Here is a 26,586-nt window from a genome sequence, read left to right as displayed (position 1 = left end):
TACTGACCAGCATCACTCAAACGAGTCTTTGAAGTCCGACCACAGTGATTTACAGCTGAAGTTATTGCCGCTTAAAATATACCACACCGGCAAAATATCATGCCGATTGCCTGAGAGTGTGAGAAAAATGCTCAGCACAAGTTTGTTAAATTTTAATTACTGTCTCACTCGCGCTTTTTTCTTCTTTTATTAACTCACAATCGGTTTACTTATGCTCGAGCTCAGCAAGCAGTTTCCCTCTGCCTCCAGTCTAAACACACCCAAACACACATGCAAGACGATACGTTTTTGACACAAATCTAGCTCTACATTTCAATAAAAGGTGAGACTGTTCTTGTAAAACTAATAAAGTGGGAGAACTAACCCAGACTTGTCATGCCGCGCAGAAAGAGAACAGAATGACCACTAATAACTGCATCTGGGGCATTTTTAGGAACTCTGAGCTTAAATTTAGTTTAAGCCCTTTTTTTTTTTAGATCTGCACACACTTTGGGTTTTAATGTTGTGCGCTGACTCACGTTTCCCCACTTAGTGCCAACTCATTGTTCCTCCGTGCGGTGGTTTAACATATTCGTCAGCGTGTGTAGTGGGAAGGGAGGGGGCTGCCTTCCATGATGAAAGCTGCTGTTAACTCGCCACTTTAATGACAGGCTGAGGCTGCCACAGACAGACAGAGACGGACCCTCTACCACTCCACACCCACCCACCCATCAAACCACCCACTCCAGCATAATAGCAGATTGGTTTCATATTGTTATAATAACAGAGGAGACGGCAGCAGCTCGGTGACTCTTTGCTTAAAAGAGCAGATCAATTTTCAATTTATACGCCTATAAATCTCACTGTGTCACATTCAGCATATAAAGAACACTCTGAGAAGGTTGAGATACACAACACAAATACCAGTGTGGGTAAAACTGCAGCATGGGTCACAAATAAGCTCATTTCACCAGGAGAAAGCAGAGGTAAAAGAAACTCAGTTTCAGCATCCCTGCTTGCGAGCCTTCAATGAAAAGCCAAACATCGTAGAAGAAGAATCACGGGCTCGTGTCACTGGCACAAAGTGACTACGTTCGTGTGTGCTGGTGCGTGTGAGCCTCACCTGTTGGCCGTCTCCAGGTTTTCTACTTTTCTCCACAGGTCACCGTTTTCTGACGTGTAACTCTCCACCCTGATGGACACACAGACGGATTCTTGTAACATCGCTGCACGTACGTTCGTTTAAACCTGGAGTATAACATTGTCCTATGAGAGCAAGGCTAAAGTACAATAAAAGGAGAAAGCTGGGGCCACAGAATGCCCCAAAACCCCATCTCCCCCTCTCATAAACTAACGAACGGCAATTTGTTCATTCAAATTTGGACCCCTTAAACGGTGCAGTATTTGGAGTTTCATAAACTCTGAGCCATGAAATAGGTTGGTCTCTGGGTCTCCTGGCGTACGATGATGCGATGTGTACTCATTTCCGATCTTCACCTCCGTGTCAAATCTCAGTTTAGCTTTCATGATGTCTGAGTAACTGAAAAAAAAAAATGGCAGCATAAAGATTCCCTTTCAGTGACTGGTAGTTGCAACAAGCGTTGGAGTGCGTAACAGTGAGCATGTTTTACTTCTCACGACATTGTTCCACTGGCTTTCTATTCTCTTTATGTGGTCCTTGCTTTTTGTCTGTTGTCCAGCACTTGGCCAGTGGTCTGTTGTGTTTAAATGTGCTTCACAGACAAACTGACTCGAGTGATGTTGAGTTGCAAAACAGCCGGATCTTTTCACAAACTGCTCGATCCAAGTCTTATTAGTCCTGAATCAGAGCTGCTCTGATGCCGACATTAAACAGAATTATTCTCTTAGCATCGGTTTTTTAATGCACAATGTCTTCAAAAGGGCAGACAAAATAGAGAAAGTTAAAACTATTTTGACATTTACAATTTTATAGAGATGGACACAGGTGAGTAGAAGATGGGAGTTGACTTTCATCCCTTTTTTTCTCAGTTTCTCTTTGTCTGTCATCTCTTACTAATCTCATTGATCTCCATTATCAACCTACAATCTTTCTAATCCCTCACTCTCTCAACCCTAACCCTCCTGATCTCTCCCAATGTTTTGTCTGAATAGGACTCATTTCTATATACTGATTTCTTTTTTTTCTGACTAGGGAATCAGCCAATAATCTTGTCTTTGTATCCAAAAAAGAAAAATTATATTAAAGAGGATAATAGAGAGATATGGATCGTCTCTTACCTCTTTGTTATATCAATACAGTTAAAATAAGCTGCACTCTGACATTCCTTTTGCCTTATTCTGATTAGATTAATATGGCATTTTGTAACCAGCTGTATAAGCCTTTCTGGGTATGATTTTTGTAATTTGTTGTGAGGAAAAGGATGTAAAAACAAAGCCATGTTTTCATCTCTCTGACAGGAGAGTCAGTAAATCTGGCCCATGTGTGCAGCAGGTTTTTGGAGCCCTGCCATTGCAAAGAATGACCACTATTAGAGGATAAAAGAAGAGGAAAGAAGGGTCTATTAACTTGTTGGAGATGAGTGCTGATGAAATCCTCATCCTGCGAGGATTCTAAGTACATCAAACATTTCTGACCCCACAAGGACCTGAGTTTGCCTCCAGTCTAATCCCCAGTAGAGCTCTTACGTCTCACTCAGCTCCACAGCAGTTGGAGCAGTTGGGAAAACCTCTAAATACAAATACTGGCTCCAAAGTGAACAGCTACTGCCAAGCTCACTTCAGCATTACACAACTCTATCCCCCTTTCAGTCAGTTGAATTTTCTTTTTTTTCCCCTCGTCAACAGCAAGCACAGGGTTGTGCATAAAAAAAGACTGGTTAGAGTCAACTGAGGGAAAACCTCAGTATCTAAAAGGCTGCCTTCTGGACTGAAGTCAAAACTCTTAAATACAGTTCAGAGAGGCAGAGGAAGGAGTTACGCATTCATTCCATTGATATGTTACTTTGACACTGGTTGTGAAAGCATTTCCAGCAGCTGGACTGACTTGAGACAGCTTCTGAGACATTTAGGTGTAAACACACAAGAGTGTTGATTTTACATCTTTGGATGGACCTTTCTGACAGAGAATGGTTGCTGATTTACATGTGGCACAACACGAGGGAACTAGAAGCAGAATAAAAAGGGTAACAAACAGATCCATTGTCATTTGAGAAGGAATGGAAAAGAAACGGAAAAACAAAGATTTGTTTTTCCAAGCCTTACTTTTTCTCCAGACATTCCACATACTCTTTCTTCTTCCTCCGACTCTCCTGAGCTGAGATCTGGACCAACAGACAAACATCAGCATTTTTTTTGGACTGTGAGTCACTACAACCATCAAAAAGAATAAAAGGTGCAGAGCTTACCTTGTTTTTAATCTTCCGTCGGACTCTCTTCAGTGCTTTCTCTTCACTCTTTGTGAGGGGAAGTTTGTTTGGTACTGGGTAACCCTCTGCCACCAGGGTCCTCTTCTCTTCCTCCGTCAGCATGAGGGGTCCTGAACCCTGCAGCTTCTGCATGGTGGAAAAAAAAAAGCACTTCATCACTGTGGAATGATTCTCACTTTAAGGCGCATCCAAATTTCAGATACGGGTAAAATGAGGTCAAGACAGAATTCTGTTACGAACAATATTGTCCAATACGTTGGCTTGGCATAAAATGTGTTTAATTTAATCAGGGGGGAAAAGTAGCTAAATCAGACAGACAAAATGTTCCGACTGTAAGTGAGTAAACTCTATTCTGGCAGCAAACCGAGAGATGATTTAATGAATCAAATGAAATCAAAATGGAAGCTTATTTACAGCTAACGCTGTGTCTCACATTGCGTTTTTCCAAACTATCAACTTTGAGCCAATACAGCCAATAGCTAACAAAGCTAAAATGACTTCCAACAGAAATGTGGTCTATATAATAACCAATAGACATTAGTGTAGAACTGGCATAATAAAAAAGAGAAAGGAAGCAGAGAGAAAATGTGATGCACTTGAACTCACATGTGGTGCAGTGAGGAGAGGTGAAGAGGAAATGGCTGAAGAGGAGGAGGAGGCGGAGGAGGCACGACCTCCTGGCCTCTGTTGTGGTTGGGGGGAAGATGGTGGCAGGTTGAGGTGTGGGGAGGAGGGTGGAAGCGAGCCGTCACTGTCACCGTGGTTACTACTGGGAGGGGTGGGAGGGAGCTGGAGAGCATCGTCTAAAAGGCCGGAAAGTGTTGAAAGAGTGCTTTTGATTAATAATGTTGAATCGCAGAGTTTATTCTTCTTAAATATGAAGAAAGATGGAGGAAATGCTAGAAGTTAGACATAGATATGCTGTCAGGGAGTGTTTGTTGTGGCCTGCGCTTTGGATTTCTGGTAGCAATGTGTTTCAGTGTTAGAATTCCTCCCAAGAAAGTGAGACTTGAGAGTACTATACAGCCTGGGAGTAAGACTCAGGGTTAAGTTCCCATCATATTTGAACTATTTTAACACTTATTTTTATTTTATTTGACCTGGGCTTCAAAACTTTAAGGATTTTAGGTGAAATGGAGCACTGAAACTTTTAGGTTTCAATGTTTTCTTGAAGGTAATGTCGATATGATATGAATATTTAAAACCCTCCAGGTACTGATTTGCTTCATGGAGCTGTGATACCGTAGCTAGATGTGGGTGTGTGTATGCATCCGTCTGTGCTGTGGTGCGTACCGCTGGGCAGGCTGAGGTACTGTCCGATCTCTCTGGGTTCATCCTTTATAGCCACCGGCTTCATGTCATCTTGACTGTGCTCCTACAGGAACGACAGACACACAAACCGAACAGTTAACGGTGAGCATCAACGACATCATCTTTGGTAGGCACAGGCTGGATGCTTACTTACCGTGTGTGTCCACGGTGATCCTCTGTGTGGAGGGGCAGGGCTTAATATGAGTGGAGGGCCTTCCAGAGGCTGAGGATCTAACCTTTGACCCACATCAGGCTCTTCCTGTTTTACCAAGATGGCAGACAGGTCCTGACTGAAGTTCCACTCAAACTCTGAAAAAAAAAAAAAAAAAAAAAAAAAAAAAAAAAAGACAGAAAACATGAAATTAACATATCTTTTAAAGCCGTTTTGTGAGGCTGTCATTAATCTGAATTACCTGTGAGTGTTGCTTTAAAAGTCAAGCTACTGCAGCCAATTCAGTCCAACTTTTTGTGAACTGAAGGTTTGACTTCTTTACCCTTTACTTTACTTCTTGCACCTATGTCCACAACACAAAATCTAACAAAAACAGTTACAACCCAAGCTGTGCACCATTTTAGCTGTGCACCACATCAATGTTACTCCGGCAAAAAGCACCTTATTACTGTAAAAATTAATCCTAAGAAAAGCCAAGAAAAGCTTCCTATCCTGCCCAAAAAGTTAAATGAACTTCCAACTCTCCAAGGGACCTCAGTATACCTCACCACATTTCTCTACAGGGAGGCTTTGCTGTAGGTCTGCCAATGAGAAATAACCGGTAACTTATAAATCCCACTTTGAAAGAGCTTCCCCAGAATATTTGAGCACTTCCTGACAAGGCTGGTTATTACAGGCTGCTGGACAACGTCGCTCTGGCAACTGTGGTGCATAATTTGTCTCGACTGAGTGTATATAGACCCTGAAATAAAAGATGGGCTGAACCAGAAGCTTGTCTTCATTATCCTTCCTGAGAAAAGACACAGTTACCATCTCTAAATAACTAAAGTATGCAGACGGTAGTTTAAATGAGGGCCACCAAAACACAATATGGATATATTGCTAGGAGTGGCTCACAGGTACTTTATTGTTTAGTCTACTGTGAACTACAGGAGGTATTTTTAGGCACCTAAATGTCACTGCAGGGCAACAGGAAAACTAGCTGGAGCTCCAGAGACATCAACCCTCTTCAAATGACATCTTAGAAGACAAAGCTGAAAATCAAAGATGCTAATTGTGGCTAACTCCCACACTTCACGGTAGCCCACGTGAGAATATCTTGCTAACACGCCTCTTGCAATTGCAGAATGATGTCCTTTACTGTCAGAGGGACTGAGGACTGAAATGCATTTGGTGAGAGTAAGCCCCGTTTCTCCTGGAGCCTTTCTTATGGAAAAAAAAGGATAACCAGGTTAACTGTGTAACTGCACAAAATAAACATTTTTCAGTCCATGCTCAACATTCGGATTTGTCTAGAGTTTCCTGGGCACGCAGTCCTCTAAGTCAATTCGTCTTTGAGAGTCAGAGTCCAAATACTACAATTAAAAGCACAACACAATCGAAAGTTAGAGGAGTAGGAGGTCTTTTTGCTTATAGTTCGGCTCTGATCTTTCCATTACGGATTGTGTCACCAGTTTCAAAGCTACCTTTACTTAAAAGTATTCCTCAACCTACGATGAAGGGTGCATAATGTCCACTTTATTTCCAGGTGAATTTAGTCAAAACTGAGAGGGCTTTGGTTAGATTTGATTTTAATTTTAATGCTTGAGCTGCATGTTGGGGATTGTACGATCTGGGGCTTTTAGTGCTAACAGCAGTGGACAAATCAATGACTCTACCAGAGAAGGTGGTTAACTGCATCTGCTTTGAATTGAGGCCCTTTTAAAAAGGTGAGCTGCTCCAAAGGAACCTCATTAGGAAAAAAGCTGTACATAAAAACTTTTTTACCTTTACTTTTAAAAGTGAAACTGTGACATAACTTTCAAAGAGTTAAAAAGGCAAGTAAAAGGTAACTCCAGGTAGAAAGGGAGGAGTGAGTGCGTTTCATCAAGTCAGCATTTAAGACACGAACAGACACTTTGATGTTTGTCACAAAACACAACCCAAGAGGTTCCCGAGGTGCACTGAAAGAAAGCAGTTGCTGTCTGTGTGTGTTTGGAGAGAGCGTCACGTTAATCACCTCCTGGTTTCCTAGCAACATTGTGCTGGTAAAACGCTCTCAAGTTTACAAGCTGTGTGTAAGAGTGTGTGTGTGTTGGATGAAAACATAGGGGGGTGGAGGTGTGTGCCAGTCAGAGAGCGAGCAGATTGCCTCGTTACTCTGTCCATCACTATAGCGAGGGATTAGCGCAGCGAGACTCCATCTTAAAAACGAGTCCCCGTGGCTCCTTTCTGCTGCCTAAGGAAGACCTGAACTCAATAGCAGCAAAACTCCACATTACAATGTGCACTGTCAGTATTAGAGACAAACAGTGTCATTGAGCCTGCCAAAATATAATCTGATTTATAAGATGAACACTGGATCCAATAGAGCTGTTTTTTATTATCAGCTGCACTAATTCCACATCTGTTTTTGTTCATTTGGGCCCAATAGTTAAAGCACAGCTGACAGAAATGTGACAGGTCATGTGCTGTTCAAAAAAGATAAATCAACCTTATGACAACCTCTCCAGGAGCTCGCTGGATTAGGAAACAAGTGAAAGAGTGCAATGCATGAGAATTGGCAAATTCAGCCCGAATCAATAGGAAGTTGGTTCCTTTGCACCAATCAGGCCCAACAACAAAACCACCTGCCTAACACTGCATTCATTGTTCCCTCTTATACTGCCAAAGCTAATCTGACCCATCAGGGCATTGACTCTGATGGTGTCCTGTTCAAGTATTACGAGAAACCAACATGTTGCAAGCGCTGTGAGGTGCGCAACTGGTTGGACCTTTTTTTTGTCCAGCATGTCCAACAGATGCTCATCTGGAACACGATCTAGGGATTATGGAGGCCAACTCAACAACATAAACTCTTTCTCATGTTGCTCAAACCATCCCTGAGCATTTTTTTGCCATGTAGCCCGGCACACTGTGCTGCTGCGAGAGGCTTTCAGAGAGCACCGTTGCCATGAGTGTGATCTGAAACAGTGTTTAGGAAGGTGGTAACATCCACGTGGATGCAAGGACCCAAGGTTTTCTTCCTGCCATCTATTAAAGAATAAAATGACTTAGGGTTTCAGCAGTTTGTGCTACAGTAGCTCCTCTGTGGGAGCGGACTACACGGACAGCCTCAGCTGCTCATGCACATTAGTAAGCCGTTGACCCCCCCTGACCCCAAATCAACAGTTGTCTAGTCATAACAAGGATTTTTCAGGGTTTAAATATTATATCCAACTTGTTTACAGTAAACTGACAGCCAAAGTATTTCCTCCTACAGATGGCTTGTACTTCAAGGCTGCAACTAACAGTTACTACATTGGATTTTTTTTTTTTAATCGAATGATTACTTTCTTGATTGATCGGTCGATACATGAAATGCATGAAAATTGTGGGAAAATGCCTGTTTTAATTTCCTAAAGTACAACATGACAACTTCAAACTCCTTTTAATGCCAGACTTTCGATGAGCTGTGGCTCTAAATAGTCCAACACTTTCCCCTGACTCGAGTGAAGAAAGTAAAGTAAATCGTTTCATTGCTTCACCTCTACTGAAAAAAAAAAAGAAAAACAAAGAAAATGAGGATGACAAAATGACTGAAACTGTCAAATGTACGTAGAAGTCACATGATGCAGTTGCTCAAGGGACATTTATCACAGATATGCTATGGCATGGAAACCAGCATGAAAAGAAAAAGAAAATACAAAAGAATGAAAGAGAGCAGTGGCTTTTCACTTTTACCACCAAATATTCTCACTGCAGCAAAGACGGAAAAGGTAAAAGGTGTGCAACAACTACCAATTCAATAACTTTAAACAGCTCATTTGTAGCAGTAATCTCTCCACACTGAGCCCCGACTGCAGCTTGATGCCACCTTCATTACAGCTACTTCTATCTATCATTGTCATTTGTCACTAATGTCAGTGATTATTAGCTTAAACTCTTTCACATTAGAGGTAACACAGAAATCTAGTTTTGGCGTAGATCCGCCTTTTACCTGTTCTCCTACATCCTCAATATCACAGCAAGCCTTAGAAGAAGCCTGTCCTAATGAGGCCAGCTCTGCTGCCAGCCTGAGCCTCGTTAAGCCCCCTGCCCTTATTAAGCCGGGGTCTGATTGGAAAGCTCTCGACCAGCATTTTTAATGAACACCAGAAGCTTTTCGCTGTCATTTGGGCTTCTCTATGTGCTATTTAGGAGAAATTTAAACAGACAGATTCTCCATAGTTCTGTTCAGTGTAAGGTCATCGTAAGAGAAACGGAAAAGAGATGGAAAGTGTAAACATTAAAACCTGATCCATCCTCTCCTCAGTTTATGGCAGTTTTTTTTTTAGATGTTGTTAATAGTAAGAAGGAAAAAAAAAAACAAGAAAAAAATGGTGTAGGCGCAGGTAGGAAAACCTATGTTAATGAGAAAAGCTCCAGGCAGTCATCACAGGGGGCTAATGGAGGGGGGGCGGTGTCTGTGTTTGATCTCAGCTGGGCAGCAGTAGTATTAAAACATTAGATGGATCAGCGCAATAGGAGCTCCTGTAAAACACACAGCTTCTCTTTGACCGAATAAGAGCAAACGCAAACGAAGACCACAGGCTGAGAGAGAAAAGAAAATGTGCGACAGTGTCAATAACACAAGCATGTCACCGTGCTTAAAATGTGGACTAACGTTACGCCTCTGTTAAGTCTCCGTTAGCCCTCTGACTAGTGATGCATTTCACACAATATTTATACTTTTCATCATCAAAATTAAGAACAAGTCCAGCAGTAAAAACAAGAGGGATCCGAAACCAGGCTCCAGGAAACCAAGATCTCAAGGAACGGCGAAGAAAAATAAAATAAAAGGGATACAAAAGGCATATTGTTGTTGCAGTATTGACGCCTTTTATACATCTAATACCTTTACTATTTATATCTTTATTGTTCCTCATATGGTGCGTTTCCCTAAATAAACCCATGTTTTGTCAAATTTATACAAACCGACATACCCGGTAGTTTTGGTTTTACATGCAAAACTCACCAAATCCAATTCTGCGTGTGTGATTTCATGGAAAATTCCTTAAGACGCATAAAAAGGGCCACCACGTTTCCCTCAAGTGGTTTCCTCACTTGTAAGTCCTTGGATAAAAGCATCTAATGTAATATATGACCAGAGGATCAACCTGTTTTCAAATTGGACAGGATGTCAGTATTCTGGTCCAACTCTACACAGTGACATTCCACAAATCCCTTCATTTAGAGCCCACTGGGTTTCTCAAAGGTCAAGAACCTCTAACATCTGTAGGTGTCTAATTAACCCGACTCATCAGGACAAACAAGCAGCAGCTCCTGCTGTCAGGCTGCTGGGCCTGTGAAGAGGCAGCGTGCACAAGGACCCTTGAGTTTGCACAACGTTCAAAACCAGGAACTGAGACACCTTTGTTTATAATTTAAGGAAAAATTTCTTAAATTTCAACATTTAGCAAGTGCTTTTATGCTCATATGATGTATGTTGTATATGCTTTTAACACTGAATAAGCCGTAACACACAGACAAGGAACTCGCCCTTAAACACCTTCATTACAGTGGCTCGACGACTGCAAAACTAATACTTTTGATGCCAGGTATAGTATAAGACTTTGTTTATTCTCTCAAATGAAGCTCTTCTTCACCTCGGACTCATTTCCTTTACTGAATGGATCGGTTGCCCCATCTGTGCATAGAAACAGTAGAGACGTGCAACTGGTAAAAGCAAAAGTCAGTATCTGAGATTATACTCCAGTTTATCTGTCCAATACGAACAAGCTAGAAAAGATCTGAGTACGATGTGATGTGTTTTGTGTCGACACGCAGCTGGCTGTCATGCTGCAGACTGAGGCAATGAACAAAAAAAAACAACAAGAAAATAATAATAAAAGCTATTTTATTTCATTAGGCAATAAATAAGGTTGATGTTGGGCATCAGTGTGGAGACCTTTCTATCAAAACAAACTGTATGTTAAGTTAGAATAACCTTAAACTGATTTACTAAGTTTGAAATCACTTAACTTTATTATCTCAAATATGATCTAAATAAATATTCAACACTGTATTGAAGATGTTTACACAATTAAAACTGACAGTCAGACCAATGGGAGCCACACTTGTGGTGTTTTGCCAAAGCAGGTAATTGATATTTATACCAATAAAATGGATTTAGTTGGATTAAGGAAGACAGAGAAGCACAGAGTGAGAAACCAGGAGTCAAAGACGGAGAGATAACCTGACAGAGGAGAGAAGGAGAAAGAGTTTCCGCTGGCTCCGGCTAAAGCTGCAGACTTAAAACCATATGCTTGTCATAGCGTTGTGCGGGTCTGTGTGTGTTTATGTGTGAGTGTGTGTGTGAGGTGGGCAGGGCTTAACTGGAGGAGGACTGCTCAGACTGGGATCCTGCTGCTCAGACAGCAGGATCCCCGGGACAAACGGAGAAACAGACAGACAGACAGAAGGTAGAGACACAGACAGAGAGGATGACAGGAGGAGAGGATGAAGAAGATGAGTCAGGCTAAGATAAACTAAACAGGAGTTGAAATATAATGTGTTCTCTGGACTTCGTCACTAAAGGCGCCACTTTCTGTTCATATAATTGACCAGATATCAGATAACGCTAACCGTTCCAGATATTATAGCAGACAGCCAATCCAGTCGAGTTATACTGGACAGAAAACTGAAGCAACCAGATGACCAGGGGACGGCTAGCAGCAGCGTCTCGTTTGGCTCGGCACACTTCCCAAAGAGGCACCGATTAAGAAATTCTGAAAATAGCAAAGTTAGTGACCCACCAGACTCTTGGTCCATTTGGATTGACAGGGCTGGGCTCTGGGGGGCGGAGTCTTCACTCAAAGAGTAGCTGTGCTCTGCTTGAATATCTGTGAGATTAAAAAGCCCTTCTCAGAAGGATGGAAAATGGAACATTTCTGGCTTCACCTGTCTACAGTAATGAGGACTGAGCTCAGGCAGAGCTCTGACATTGTGCTTGAATTGGCTCATTGGAATCACTGGTAACTGCCAAACATATTCATGCAGGTGCACAGCACATACAAGCTAATATTTTCACTGATTGAGCTCCCTCAGACAAGACTCCCACAGTCGCTGTCATGGTGTATGCTAAGTCTTTTCCCTTGATATTCATAAATGCATCCATACGGCTTGTGTGTAGACGACTCGTTTTAGATGCATGCATCACAGAGCTTTTGACTGAATAAAAAGATGCACATTTAAATTCTGCCTGTGCCTATTTGACCTCGTCTGCTGTGGCCTTCATTCTAATTCATGCCGTGATATTGTTCCAGAGACATTAGCATGCCCAACCTTAGTGAGAGGGCTTTTGAGACTTTTACGTGATAGTGACTCATGAGAGAAACGAAACATACAGTTCAGATTGTATCCCCTTCTCCAATCGTTTTGCTGTCTTTGTGATCATGGCAACACCTGACAGGGACACTGATTTGAAGTGATGAGCCTGGCCCGTACTGCAGCAACATGACGTCAGCTTCAACAGACTGAGAAGCCTGTGGTACACTAACTCTCAGCAGATATACCAGAATCCAGTGAGTCTAATGCATTTCCTGCTGGTTGAAAGTTTGGTTGTCACAAACTTGGCAAAAAGAAGCTGCCTCTTATGTGATGATATTTGACCTCTCTGGTGTGGAAGGAGCCAGAGTTGATGTAAGTGGGAAGTAACATTTTGATACAGATGGTCACAAGGCTTTCAAATCAAAACAAGCGCTGAGATTGTGGTCTTTTTCGAACCAAATGTCGGGTACGGAATGAAAAAGCTGACTGCTGCACTGCCAATAATCATCTAACGAAACAAATATGCGATTCAAACAGATACTGAGATGTGGCGACAGCAACTCTTCAAGTTTCGGAGCTGTGATCCAACCCTTGGTGCATTTGCCTTGCATTAGATTGGTTACTTGTCATGAAAATAAATTTTTGTTGCTTAAGAATGTTCTTTAACTCTAATACCGTGTGGAGCTGTGGAGGGTGCGGCATGCATATTCTCGTGGTGATTAGGTCGAACCCACCTGGGCTGCTGTCCATGTCGATGTGTAGGAGTGAAGGCCTGTCTGCCAGTAGGGGTCGCTCTAATAGGTGGTCGTCAAAGAAACTGTTGAATAATTCGCTGCTGAAGTCATCCATCTGGTCGCCTGAAAAAGGCTGGAATGCATGAATAAAAACACGGAAGCAGAAATGGTTATTTAGGCTTTTTGACTTTACAAAAGCAGTGATTTATCAGGATAAAGTTGGAGTACAGTTTGGAAACATAGGTACACGGTTTCTGTTAATGAGCTTCTTACCTAAATATTCAAGCTAAAATAAAAAAAAAAACTGAATGTAAATTTAAATTGCAGAGTATACTTTAATTTGATGGGATCTACATCCAGTAACCTCATTTTCAGCTGCCTAGATGTTTATGGACAGGTGTGAACTATTCCTCTGTCATTTCTTCATCAGTTAAGGAAGCGAAAGGTCTGGTGTTAATTCCAAGGATGGCATTTGTATTGAGAACACATTACATGCAGACACAGGAGCTCACAGTGGAAGAGAAACAGGGCAGCGACTGTGAAAAAACAAACAAACAAGCAAGTCCACCAGGAAGATGCCACAAACAACTGGAGAGGCCAAATCCACAATTTGGTGCTTAAAAAAAAATAACACACTGGTGAGCTCATGAGACAATTGTGGTGGATGATCTCAAAATCCTTCCCATGGTAAAATAAAACCACTTAACAGAACCCAGCCAAGAGGATAATACTCTCCAGGGTGTTTGCATATCATTATCCGAGTCTGCCAGAGAGAGAAGACTTTACAAGAGCAAATACAGATGTTTCACCACAAGGTGCAAACCATTCATGTGTCCTAAAAACAGAAAAACCAGATCAGACCTCGCCTTAAAAAGGCCCAGCAGCTCTGGAACAGCATCATTTGGGAAAATGAAAGAAAGATCAACTTTAATGAGGATGGCGAGAAGAAAAAAAGAAAAGACATACAACATCAACTGAAATCCGAAGTGTACAGTTTTATACTGCCAAACACCTACAGACAGCAGGAAAGAGCAGGAAAAGCATCACAAAGGACTCTGGGTTCAATCATTGTCTGCAAATCTTCTAAAAGTATCAAAAATGGAACTTCATTTGTAATGTCCAACACCTCTGAGAACCTGAAACACATTGTTCCACCTACTAGGAAGCTGTTATTCCAAAACCATTCCCTTAATTCTGGTGGTATTATCCTCAAATCAAAGAGGACCGAGTGCACTTTAAGCCCATATTCATTGTTAACTATAGCTATAGAGTCCAAATATTTTCAGACCCGACTGTGTATGAACTATAAATGTACTGCTTGAATGTATTAAATGAGGCTTTTGCAAGACTAATATTCACTTTTTTACATTTTTTTAACCTTGCAATAGAAACTTTAGAGACAACAGGCTGCATTTAATGGCTATTTTCACTATTGATTAATATGCTGACTATTTTCTTGAATCATCTCTTAGGTTTCTTATAGAGAAAATGCCACGAAATAAATATGGGCCAGTCCCAGATGGAGATCATAATAAAATGTTTTGTTTTGTCAAAACAAAAGCCAGAAATCCAAGTTCAGCTTGAAATAATATAAACAGAGAAAAACAAGGAAAGCTGGAAGAGAGAAAACAGCTGCGAAAAGACAGGCAATTTTCTCTCGATGAAATTATCAAATAATCAACCTATAGTTTCAGCTCTGCTAGATGTTATCTCTCGGTGTCGGAAACGAGACGATCTAGACTGCGTTGATGGCATGAGGAGTCAATCAATGGGAAACAACATCAACAGATTAATCCTCGGTTTTCCGTGAATGAGTCACTGAGCCGAGTGATGGTGTTCTGGAAGCCTAGGACAGCATGGTGCTCTGGTTTACACACATAAATACACACACACACACACACAAAATATGAGTCACCCCAGTCTTGAGCACACATGCAGAAACCAGAACAAAAACAGACGCACCAACGCACACGGACATGCGCGGGTTGGTTGGAACCCAAATACACTCTGCTTGGAGGCTCCTCAGACAGACACAGTGACAGGAATAATTTGATTTAATTAGCGACATGCACCAAAAAGGGATTTACACGTTTTATTCTGGGAAATCAGTTAAAACTCTTCTCCAAGAAGCACCACAAGTGTCACAGTAGATAAACATCAGTCTTGAAGCAACATTAAAGACATGACAGGGACTTAATTGTCATTTGCTACAAAGTTGAACGGTCACGGGAGACTTTTTGTCCTTCTTCCCTAAATTAACTAAAGGTTACACCCAAGTATTTACTGATATGGTTTGGCTCTTATCAGGCTCTTTAATGTATGCAATCATTAAAGCTTCAGCGCATGTAGCAGCATCCATAACTGCAGATCCAATGAGAAAGAAAGAGTACACAGGCCATATCCAAGATGTCAAGGGACCATGTGCTCGGTATGAGTCACTACTGGTGTGTGTAGGTCCAGACAAGTCAACTTGAAAACATTCACACACATATTATCTCGGTGTGTGTGCGTGCCTCTATATTTGCAAATGAATGTGAGAGGTCAGGTGTGTCAGCGGTGGAACTCTGGGACACATGCAGCTGTCTAATGAAAACATGTGGAAGCAGCACACAAGGACTGAAAATGGTGGAAATGTCACCTCAGAGGAAGGTTTAGGGTTTAGGTGGTTTGACAGACTTTTTTTTAATATATAAACAGGTTTCATTTAGGTGCTCGAGTGAGGAACTACAGTAATAGTTCCACACAAAACTGCTAGTTGATGGTTTTCTTGCATATAGACTACTGGATTATGGCAGTCATAGGATTCTTTTTTAACAAGCGTGCACTTTCAGCGCTAGTAAATGTAAATTTTAATAGATCAGAGCTTCAATGTAGACTATAATTCTTAACTAATCTGTCGACATTAGTTGCGTTTCTGTGCTGCATGGTGGTGACGTTACTTTCACCAGGCTCGATATACAACAACGTTCACGACGAGTCATATTTCCCCCTATAAAACAGAAATGACACCTCAAAACTCAAACCAAGCATGGTCAGAAATGGTGTCAGGATCTCAATTTCTCAGCATATTTAATTCAATATTCCTTTGTTGTCACTATGCAAAGTACAATAAAATTTCAAAGGCGTCCACAGTGACAGATTTATTGCTATAAACAGCAGAGTCCAAACCAAAAATGTTATCAGTTCCAGCCAAATGTCCCAAACTGAGCTAGCTGTCATATACAAAGTGAGTAACTACACAGCCTGACACACATCAATAAGAGTGTAATAATTTAAATCTGCGTGCAGGAAAATCCTCATGCTTATATTAATGTTCTCCATGTAGTTTTAAGAGAAGTCTTAGACATGGGATCAGAGCTTCGCAGGGTTTCTGAGACACAGAGCGAGCACTGTGGAGACTTTGCTAACTTTGGGAGTAGCTTTTACTGGCTTAGGTCCACAATCATATTTTCCTCCTAGCAGCAGGCTTTGATACCTCTGGAGTTTTGAACAATTTACATTCATCTTTTTTAGATGACTGATAAAGTTTACCGGTTTGTTTTCTCTGTTTAGGCCTGCGACTCTGCCAAACAAACTGAGTTGAGTGCTGTATTCTGCCGGCAGTTGTGCCACCACCTCTGCTATGATGTTGCCCAGACACCTGTCTATATGGACACATCCATCCTATACACCTGTGCAGTGAAATATAAGTTTTTAAAATTGGAAAACCAATAGTATTTAACACACTCAACAACTGGATGCAATTCACTTTTGCCACAAACTTCTAGTCATTCAACAGCATAAACCAACTTTTCAAAAGGGATGAGTCGGGTGGTTCTCTTTCTCTCTCTCTCTCACACACACACACACACACACACACACACACACACACACACACACACACGCACACACACGTGAATACTTGCTCATTCATAAACGCGCACCAACAAACAGGAATAGTGTATTCCTCCTGACAGAGCAGCCTTGTTCTCCTGCTGCACTAAATGTCAAAACAATGTCTAATCTCTGCACTGTCTCTTTAAATGTGCTCCGCTGGGAATATAGGTCACATTTATACTGGTCTGTTCAAAAATGAGTTTCCTAATTGGTGTCATAATGGGAGATATACAGATAGAGAGGAAAAAAAGCAAGGAAAATTCCATAATTAAAACAATTATGTATGATCTAAAATTAGCTTTAAAGGCTGCATTAGTCCAGCAGGATTAACCCACGTGCAGCACAGGCATTATTATTATTATAATAGGCTGCACTTAGCTCTTACAGTTCCAGAAGTTGTGCTGACATCTAGCTACATTTGCAGCTCTGGGCCTCAGTGTTGCATTCAGCTTCAGTAGTAAACCTATCCTGCAACATTTAGTTGGGTGTGTTTGGAACTCATTTGCTTAAAAAAAAACACCTGGAGGCTATGATAAAGCTCACGCCTTCCACTAGAATCACCGTGCTTGAGGCTCATCTTTTTCTTACCCGTCACCTGGCTTAGTGTTTTTCCTACAACGTGCATGTTCAGGTAAACTTGCTGCAAAGCTTACCGCTTCTCAGGCCTGGACACGCACAGGACACGCAAGTGTCTCATTAACATCCACCCGACTCTGCTATCTTGGATTTTGGAACCAAACAGAAATCTGCCGTCACACATTCTGCGGCCGTATCCCTGAAAGCGGAAAGAAAACCTGGGGATGGATTCGACACGGGGTAGGAGGCCTTGTATAAGCTGCAGGTAAATGGATGGATGACAGAGGATGTCTCCCACTGAGGCTCTGACATTCATTGTAGTTTTGTGTTGCAGGCAACCTGGACCAAGCGAGGCCACACTGCAGTAAAGCTTTCATTAAAATAATCAGAGGCTCCGAACATTCCTTGCATGTTATAATTAACAAAGAAGCAACAAGTCATTCGTCTGTCAGTGCGTACAACCTGTGCAGTGACAGGGCCTTGTGCATGAACAGTTGTCTTTTTGCACTAATTGTCAGCTTTAATGATGAAGTGTTCATTTGTAAGTCATATAAGTAACTTATTTCCCTGACTGTAAACAGTGCAGATGGTAATCTGCGTGACACCTGCACTACCCGACATTCATTCCTGGCAAGTGTACAAGGAAGATTTTATTTTCTCCCTTCCTTGTAATTGTTTACACATCTGTTCTCTGAACCATTCTGTTGGACAGCCAAGAGAAAGAAAAGCAGAGAGGTCACACAGCAGAAGAAGTTGGCACTGTTAGTATTAGGCTGGCGGAGCGCTGGAGGAAAACTGGACCTTTTAACACCTGAAACGCGTCCCTCTCCGCTCAAAAGGAGAGTTGCATTAGGGGCAGGAAAACTGTGTCAGAAAGCAGTTGACAGGTTTTGTATCTTATTTCAGTGCTGGTGTGTGATTAAGGGGGACGGATCTGAGATGTAAACCACACAAAGAGAGCTGGGAAAGACAGATGCAAGGGGTGATTATAAATGCCGAGAGTGACTCTTATGCCTGTAATTAACCGTGTCGAACCTTTGCACATCTCTCTGCTCTCCTTTCATATGGCTGCCTTTTACTGGCTCAGGTGAAAGAAGCAGAAAAGATGTGTGGTGCCATAAGGATCATTCGAATTAGAGCTGCTTGTCCACCAGTGTGTGCTGGCAGAGCCACCTCCAGCATCTGAGCCATTATACAGCAAATAACTCATCTGCTCATAGAAATATTCCCTCATCTCCCTATGAGGGAAAGTATATAACGATGAAATGGATTACTGAGAGCCTCACCACAACTGTGTAACATTATGGAAGGAATACTGCAGTGGAAACAATCATAAAATCCTCAGAACATCATATAAACGCCACAGAAAAAAAAAATATCATGCAATCTCACATTTGGCATTCACGGCTATTGTTGGCAATCATCTGAGTCTGATTAAACCAATCTTGACAGCATACTTGTGCTGCCATGAATTATCAGTGGTTTGTTTTGCTGACAACCAAATAAAAGTGAAATAAAATGACTCTTCATCCTACCATTCCAAAAACTTTTAGTCCATTATTTTGGTCCACAAATGGGCCGATAAGTAATAAAACTTTAAATGCAGACATCAAAGACATCCATGCAGCAGTGCACACACACAAACAGGATGAGCAACAGGCTCCGTATGGGTGTTCGATATTGTTACGATGTCAGCTGCCCATTGGCAAAAATGGGCCCCAATTTTGTTGCTCATTCTGAATCTGTGCAAACATTTACCGATTCAGCTGAGATGACTCAGCTGAATCTGTAATTGTTGACTCGGTTGACTCAAGTGGGCCCCAGATAAGATGCCCATAATTATTCCATATCCATGTACCTGAGCATAACCAATGTGGGCGATTAGCACCGGGCCAGTACGGAACCCATTGGTAATCCCATTCATGCTGTATTGGTTTAACTTCACAGCTTTGGGACACTTGATGTGAGCAACTCAGGTAAACTGTGAAACATTCTTCACATTTTTAAAGAGAAAACTATTCAACAAAAACAACCAAAGTATCTGTGTATCTATCAATAACGAAAATATCAATTTGTTAAAAAAAAAACTAAATTCTCTAAATTGAACTGTTCAAGATAACATTTCTTAAAACTCCCTTATTTGTTGGTATGTAAGAAAACTGCAGACTTGAGCCACCTGAAAAAGTCCTGTCATTATGCTGTAATCCTGGCTGCCACAGATAAGAGAAGGAAAACATTCTGGACTGTATTTGGCTTCATGTGGTGGTTTGTGGCGGGGTTGGCCCGGGTTTGCCTTCACTTGAACTATATCTGAGTGTGTGAGCGGGGAGCTGAGGTGGTTACTGAGGTGGTGTGAGGAGCGAGACAGAAGTGAACAGAGTTATAGTTCCCAATAAAACAGTAGAAGAGTATTTTTCCTTCTCACACACACTGCTGCATGCCATCATGCATTCCTTCTGGCAGCCGAGGAGCCAATCAGCAACTGGCATGCAAATGAGATGGGTGTGGCCTCTTTTTTTTTTTTTTTTTTTTTTTTTTTTACAGCTGGAGTACAGGGTCTGAATGGAGACTAGAGCTAAAAAAAAAAAAAAAACTGAATATAGATGGAGAGTAAGAGGAGGAGAAAAGGGGAAGCAGAATATAGATTGTGGAGTTGAAGGAAAAGAGCAAAAAGAGTGTATCAGTAGCAATCACTATATGTGAATCGTATGAAACAAGTTGGCACAATCATTTCAAGAGGCTAGTCCCTTCTCTGTTAACAACTACAAGGATATAAAAGTTGCCTCCCAAGAAAAAAATACTCAATTGGTCCAGTTGTTTGCTTCGGAGTACGAATTTCTATTCATTCTAAACACATTTAAAACTGTCCCCAAGTTCTTAAGGCGTCACCATGTTTACATTTGCTTTCGTGCCTGCATCACCTTGGACTTGCTGATGCTGTGACATGAAGCAGACTGAATGATTAACCCATTCAGACTTGATGCAACATGTAGGCATTGCAGTTTCCATGCCTGGGGGCGGGCTTGAGGTCTGAAAGTGTTAATAAACAGATTAAATCTAATTTTAATCCACCATGAAAGCATCATTTGTTGCAGCCCCACTCTTGTTTCCTTTAGGGCTTTAGGAGAACTGCACACAGAGCTGTTCGAACATGCAATGAGCTCCCAGCGGGTGATAAATTGCAATGTTGATGTGTGATCAATGATGTAATAAACACACAAGTCCAGTGGCTGTGCCAGTTATCACTGACTGCATGTGAAGCAACTGCTCAGTTTTAACTGCAGCCAAGGCAAGCTTGAATTTGAAGTGTCAAGCTTGCATGCACCTTTGGGGTATTCTTAGTCCTTGCTGAACTTTCTGTCAGATTCCTGAATGATATAGGTGACGCTGTAATAAATGCGCGTCTGCTTTTTTCATCTAGTCTGTCGTTGCCAAGATTTTCTCTGCATGTCAGGCTGTGTTTGGAGAGTTTCATAGTGGAGCATCTTGAGGTGATAAAGCACTAAAACTACACGTTTGATTGAGTGTTTGATTGTACTCTGTCATTTCCTTAAACACAAGAATATCAGTTTGTTCTCTGCAAAACAATTTGCACTCAACTATCCGGTTAATAATGCTAGTTTCTTTTCATCTGCTCCGCACACACCTATTTCTGCGTATCAACAGGCACGCTCTGTACTGAAAGAAGTAGGCAAAAATACTGAGCAGGAAGTTGCGACTCTCGGGTTGAACTGCACCACACAGTGCACCTTTATAAAGTCAGTGAACGGTGACCGTTTCAAATCAGAAAACATGTAGAGTTTTGTGATTTGTGTTTTTGGTTGTTATTATGGACAAAGAGTGAAAGGCAAAACCTGGAAAGAAACTTATTTGTTTGAGTAAGAAGCTGTGACTACAACGAATACCCGAAAGGACAATAGATAGCACACACACACACACACACAAAGCTGCAGGAAAACATTGACTAAACTCATTTTGACCAATTCATTCATTCCCTGTCAACAAACATGCCAACATGTCATGTACCTTTGAGTTTCAAATGTTGGGAATTCCACAGTTTTGGTCAAGGACCACAAACCGATAAACTGGGATAGTGCATCCTTTTATGGATTTGATGACTCAGGACTACTATCATTAGGACTGACCAGTCCTCTTTGAAGCCTCTGTGACGATCACAAACACAGCAAAGTAGAGGAGTGACTTCCATTGTTAGGAGAGGGCAGTATGGCTGATGAAGAAGAGACTGTTTGGGCTGTCATAGTTGAACAATCTATGAGAGATTAGAGATTAATAGCTTCAACAACTAATTTACTTTAATTACCTTTCTAATTTTAACTATTCCAACTGTGGTTTTCATCGTTGGTATGTGAGGGTTTATCAGGGCTGTGCATTTAAAAGTAGTGCATGGTCAGAGCTATCATGTTCATCTATTTCAATTCAATTCTGCTGTCTTCAGAGGACAATCTTTTTAAACAGAGGCCATCTCATGGCACATTACAAACAAAGCAAACGGGTTCAGTTCTGGTCCAGTTCCGGGAACCCCAACTTGACTGTAACCGATTTAACTGTTTACATCGTGCCAGTTCATAAAACGTTGCTTGGCCAAGGAAAGCAGCTGAATCTTCAGTTTGATTCAATCCCCAGTCCTGAGCGCACACACGGGGGAGGAGGCCTCCAGAACACGGCAGAGACACAAACGAGCACAAATGCATTGATGCTGCAACTTCAGAGGAGGCAGTTTTCATGTTCCCTGTCACATTGTCTGAATAACTTTAAGTGTAGCTCCGACGTATCTGCGCACAAAGCCACCAATTAGACTCATGTGAGTCCTCTTTCTCCTGAGTACAGAAGCTGAACACCATTTAGTGACCACGGTCCCACAACAATATACTTTAAGCATGCAAGTCATTTTGTAAGACAGCTAAAAGCCCTTACTGACCGTTTCAGGTCAATGGCTACACTCACTGTAGGTCTGTTTAGGGTTTATCTTTGCACATATTCTTTTTAATCATTCCAGACTATAGTCTGCATCAAAGCAAGAACTGGCCCACTATCATAATTGTGGCGAGAAGAATTCGTGATAACGAAACTGTATTTATATAATATCAAAAACAGTAAAAGTCAAATTTGTGTGTTTTGTCTCGTTCTTGGCAAACAAGTTCCACACAAAACGTGAGTACGGAGGCATACCATCTGCAGTTATGCACCATCACTCTGCATTTCAGTTTTCCAATATCATGACTATTGACTGTGTCCTGATTTGTGCTGCGATTTGGGCTTTGGCTTTAGATGAATGGCAGCCATTCATGAGGTGGTGAGGCATGAGCAGCCAGGTGTACTTGCGGACCACTTCCCCTATAGATCCTGTTAAAACAAGGTCGAGTTTTGTTCTCACCTAACAATCAACTGGAAATGGTCCTGAGCCACAAAGGGCCGACCAACGCTGCGAGAGCCGGCCATGCACCGTTAGAGTGAATCAGGAGGAGCAACACCCATGGAAGGATGCTAGAAAGGTGGGGCCATGGTGCCTTGGCCTGAGACCCATCAGGGAGGCCCATTTCCTCTGATAATGTGGCTGACAGCCAAGTTTGGAAGCTCTTGCCATGTTCTCGATGTCCTGTAGACCAGGCATCTTGGCAAACTAGACGGTGTCCCGAACTATCACCAGTACCGGTGTATCACAACACGCCTAAACAATTCAAAATCTTGCTTTCAAAGCTGCAACTTATGAACCAGCCAAGTGGTCAAGTGGCACTGTCCCAGAATAATTTCTGTTCAATGAGACCTGTTGCCCACTAACGTCTAATAACCTTGCCTGAGAATAATCAATTCCACTCCCTGCTGCAATGTTTTTATTTTATGTAAAGCACTTTGAATTGTTTGTACATGAAATGTGCTATACAAATCAATTTGATTTGAATTCCGATTTATATTGATGCATAATGAACATTATTTAACTGCTTCTGAATGGGTTCTTTGTGGTTATGCATTTCTAATAAAAGAACCAAGCATTTAAACACCAATATTGGTGTTCAATTAACACAGAAACAGCAGAACCTGCTCCAGTAGCTTTATAATTATTGTTACATTGCTTATAATTATTAAGCAACGTCTCTAGTCAAATGTACATTCATCAGTGTCCACTGCTGAGGCAGAGGTCCACAGAAATGAACCTCCTGCCCTCCCCCCATCAGCACCTTTTGTGATGAGTACTTCACTGTGGAAAACAAAGTTGGAGGAGGAAAAAATTAATCCGTCTAAAATAACACATATTATAAACTCAGGAGAGAGTTCAGTGGATTAAAGAGTCTGATTATTAGCCATCTTTTCCCCTGTCCTCAGTGGTAGAGCCCAGCCTAGTGGCTCCATAACAGAGTAGACTTCTTTATTTAGAAAAGAGACAGGGGAGGTTTAAACCACAAGCATATTGCGCAGCTGACTCACTGACAAGAATAGAGGTCTCCCTTTAAAAAAAAAAAAAAAAAAAAAAGAAGAAGAAGAAAAAAAAACCATGCACTATTTTTTTTTAAACAAAGAAGAAAAGATTGGATAGCACAACGCTGGAAAAGAGAGAGTGAGAGAAAAGAAACAGACAAGAAGAGACATTCCTGCAGATGGCGACTTCCGAGCGCAGCGATTCTCAGTCTTTCCACCTTGTTGCCATCAATTAAGAGTGCGAATTTAAGTCAAGCAACGCACGCACACTTGGAATTGCGAATTAGTTACTTTCGGGGATGTAACCAATCACAGTGATCAAAGCTTGATTTGTGTTAAAGTGCAACAGTGTGTTATGACTGCCAAAAGCTGAGACTGAAGCAACAGCTGTGTGGGATAAACTGACAATTCTCCACAGAGGCCTGTCACTCTTTATGAGGTTTGCTGTGTTGTTGTTGCACCACTTTAGTTTCCTTCACTAAAATGTGCTGTTGTATTGCTTAACAAACATGATTCTGCACTAGCTCATGACAGTCACAGCTCTTAAGAGCAGTGAACATGAGGACGGGGTATGAAAGGAGGTGCTATGACAGAGGAGGGCATGCAGAGAGCCGGAAACAGGTGATTTTCAAAGATGATCTTTGCTAATGAGATGAATTTGATTTTATTAACTGCTATCATCTAAGCCGCTGGGATGTGGAACTATTCGGCATCAGGATCTAAACACCCTTCAGCTACAAACATAAAAAAAAAAATGTATTTTATCTGCACTCTTCACTTTTAATTGAATTAATTAATGATTATTTTTTATGTTTTTTTTATTTTTTATTTCTTAATGATTTTATTGCCTTCTTGTGATTTTATGTAGCTGTAAAGCACTTTGAATTACCTTGTGTACGAATTGTGCTCTATAAATAAAATTGCCTTGCCTGTTAGGTAGGTGATAAGGAAAGAAGCTTTGATTGAGGTTTAATCAAGAAACAGCACTTGATAATAAACTGAAAAGTTAACGGTCAATTAACTCTCAAAACCTCCACAACGCATATTAATAGCCAGGTGTGCTGCTGAACACGCAAGTTAACCAATAACTCGCTACCCCGTGTCCGTGTTTCCAGTCTCACATCTCAGTTTGCACAATTAAACACACACACATTTACGCACACAGGGTCTGAGCCCCGGATGTGTGTCAGGATCTTAATGACTCCACCGCCCTCCTGAGGTCCGGCTCCGGGCGGAACAGGCAGTTAGGTGTGGGGGTGCGTTTGGTTTAAACGCAGACATCTGATTTCTAACAGTAAGACACACACTCATTTATACTCATACAAATGTGGGAAAAGACGCTATTGAGAGCGAGGACTCACCACGTTAGTGAGGAAATCACCATCGCTGAGTTCCTCCAGGTCCAACAGGTTGGTCCCTCCGGAGGGGTAGAGTTTCTCTGCCGTTAAACTGTCTAAAATAGACTCCATCATGACTGTCTGTGTCTGTCTACAGCTTTACTCACACAGATGCACGGTGGCTCTCTGGAGTGGTCGCGAGCGCAACTCTTCAGACCAACTCATTAAAATTACGCGCTTTGTTTTCAGAGGGCTCGAGCCCCAGCCAGCCGTTGTTCACACCTTGTCGACGTGAAGCCGGGGATGCTTTCTTTCAGTGTCAAACCTGCAAATTGTCGGAATCACACATCCTCCACCGGCTCGCTGTAGCGGCGGCGTTGCTGTTCATCTGCTCTTCGCTCCCCTCGCGTGAGCTGTCAGCCACGCGCCAATGAATATTCAACGAAGACCCGCCCAGTGATGTTAAAACCCAATCACGCCCTCAAATCAACACAAAATTAGTTGCAGAAATTACATTTGCACAATTCAACTGGAATTGAGCTTGAAATGTACTTTTTGAGGTACTTTATTACTGTTAAAAAAGTATTTATAGCTGTGCTCAATTACAGCAACCAATTAGCCTATGGATGTTAAGCCAGCTGTTTTTTTCTTTCTTTTCATGCTTGGCAACCAGATGTTAGATTAAGTAAACCGCAGTGAGTAACTTCAACATAAGTAGCCTATAAGTAGATAACCACGGTTAGCCTTTTTTGTTTGTTTGTTCGTACATTCGTTTGTTTTTTAAAGATGAGAATCTTGTTTTCCAATAAATATAAGAGGGCTTCGTTGTCTTTATCAACTGAGGGGCCAAACTGATTTACTTAGCACCTTCGCCTCACAGTAAGAGAGTTGCTGGTTCAACTCCCGCCTGGGGCCTTTCTGTGTGGAGTTTGCATGTTCTCCTCGTGTAGCCTATGTGTGGATTCTCTCCGGCTTCCTCCCACTGTCCAATAACATGCATGATTGGTTGATTGGTGTCTCTAGGAGTGAGTGAGTGTGTGTTTGGTTGTTTGTCCCGTTTGTCTCTGTGTGGCCCTGTGATGGACTGGCGACCTGTCCAAGGTGTACCCCGCCTCTCGCCCAATGACCGCTGGGATAGGCTCCAGCCCCCCCGCGACCCGACAGTTGGATCAAGCGGGTATAGAAAATGAAAATCGATATTTCAGTGACACCAAATAAAAGAATATTGACATTATTTGGCCATTTCGTTGAATGGTTACATTTACTTTTGTTTCTTTTGGAAATAGAATAGACTTTCACTGACATAATCGTTTGAATTGGGGACTTATGGGCTTCTTTGCAGTGTTGGTGCTTTTCCCTGAGTGACAGATCTAAGCAATACTTTCACCTCTGCATGTAGTAGAAGATTTTTGACATTTGTTCAAATATTAACATCATTGGGAGTCTTTATTTCTATTTTTGCTTTGAATATCTTTGAACCCTCTATTGCT

General features: G+C 41.7%; 1 protein-coding gene across 2 annotated transcripts in view; it reads right to left on the bottom strand.

Moving 5' to 3' along the window:
* Nucleotides 1-25,487, bottom strand: part of creb3l1 (cAMP responsive element binding protein 3-like 1) — a 30,504-nt gene extending 5,017 nt beyond the window's left edge. The window contains exons 1-9 of one of the 2 annotated variants that reach the window (XM_075478010.1): nt 25,121-25,487; nt 12,873-13,005; nt 11,625-11,711; nt 4,852-5,006; nt 4,680-4,761; nt 3,993-4,189; nt 3,366-3,512; nt 3,223-3,281; nt 1,103-1,171 (exon numbers count right to left, since the gene is read on the bottom strand). In XM_075478010.1, the coding sequence (XP_075334125.1) occupies nt 1,103-1,171; nt 3,223-3,281; nt 3,366-3,512; nt 3,993-4,189; nt 4,680-4,761; nt 4,852-5,006; nt 11,625-11,711; nt 12,873-13,005; nt 25,121-25,231 (1,040 nt within the window). In that variant the 5' untranslated portion in view covers nt 25,232-25,487. The remainder of the gene's footprint in view (nt 1-1,102; nt 1,172-3,222; nt 3,282-3,365; nt 3,513-3,992; nt 4,190-4,679; nt 4,762-4,851; nt 5,007-11,624; nt 11,712-12,872; nt 13,006-25,120) is intronic. The other variant, XM_075478011.1, reaches the window with a different exon arrangement.
* Nucleotides 25,488-26,586: the final 1,099 nt, after the last annotated feature.

Source organism: Odontesthes bonariensis, chromosome 11 (assembly GCF_027942865.1).
Source record: "Odontesthes bonariensis isolate fOdoBon6 chromosome 11, fOdoBon6.hap1, whole genome shotgun sequence".
NCBI lineage: Eukaryota > Metazoa > Chordata > Actinopteri > Atheriniformes > Atherinopsidae > Odontesthes > Odontesthes bonariensis.
The sequence above is the reverse complement of the archived record's forward strand: the minus strand, read 5'-3'. Positions and strand labels throughout refer to the sequence as shown.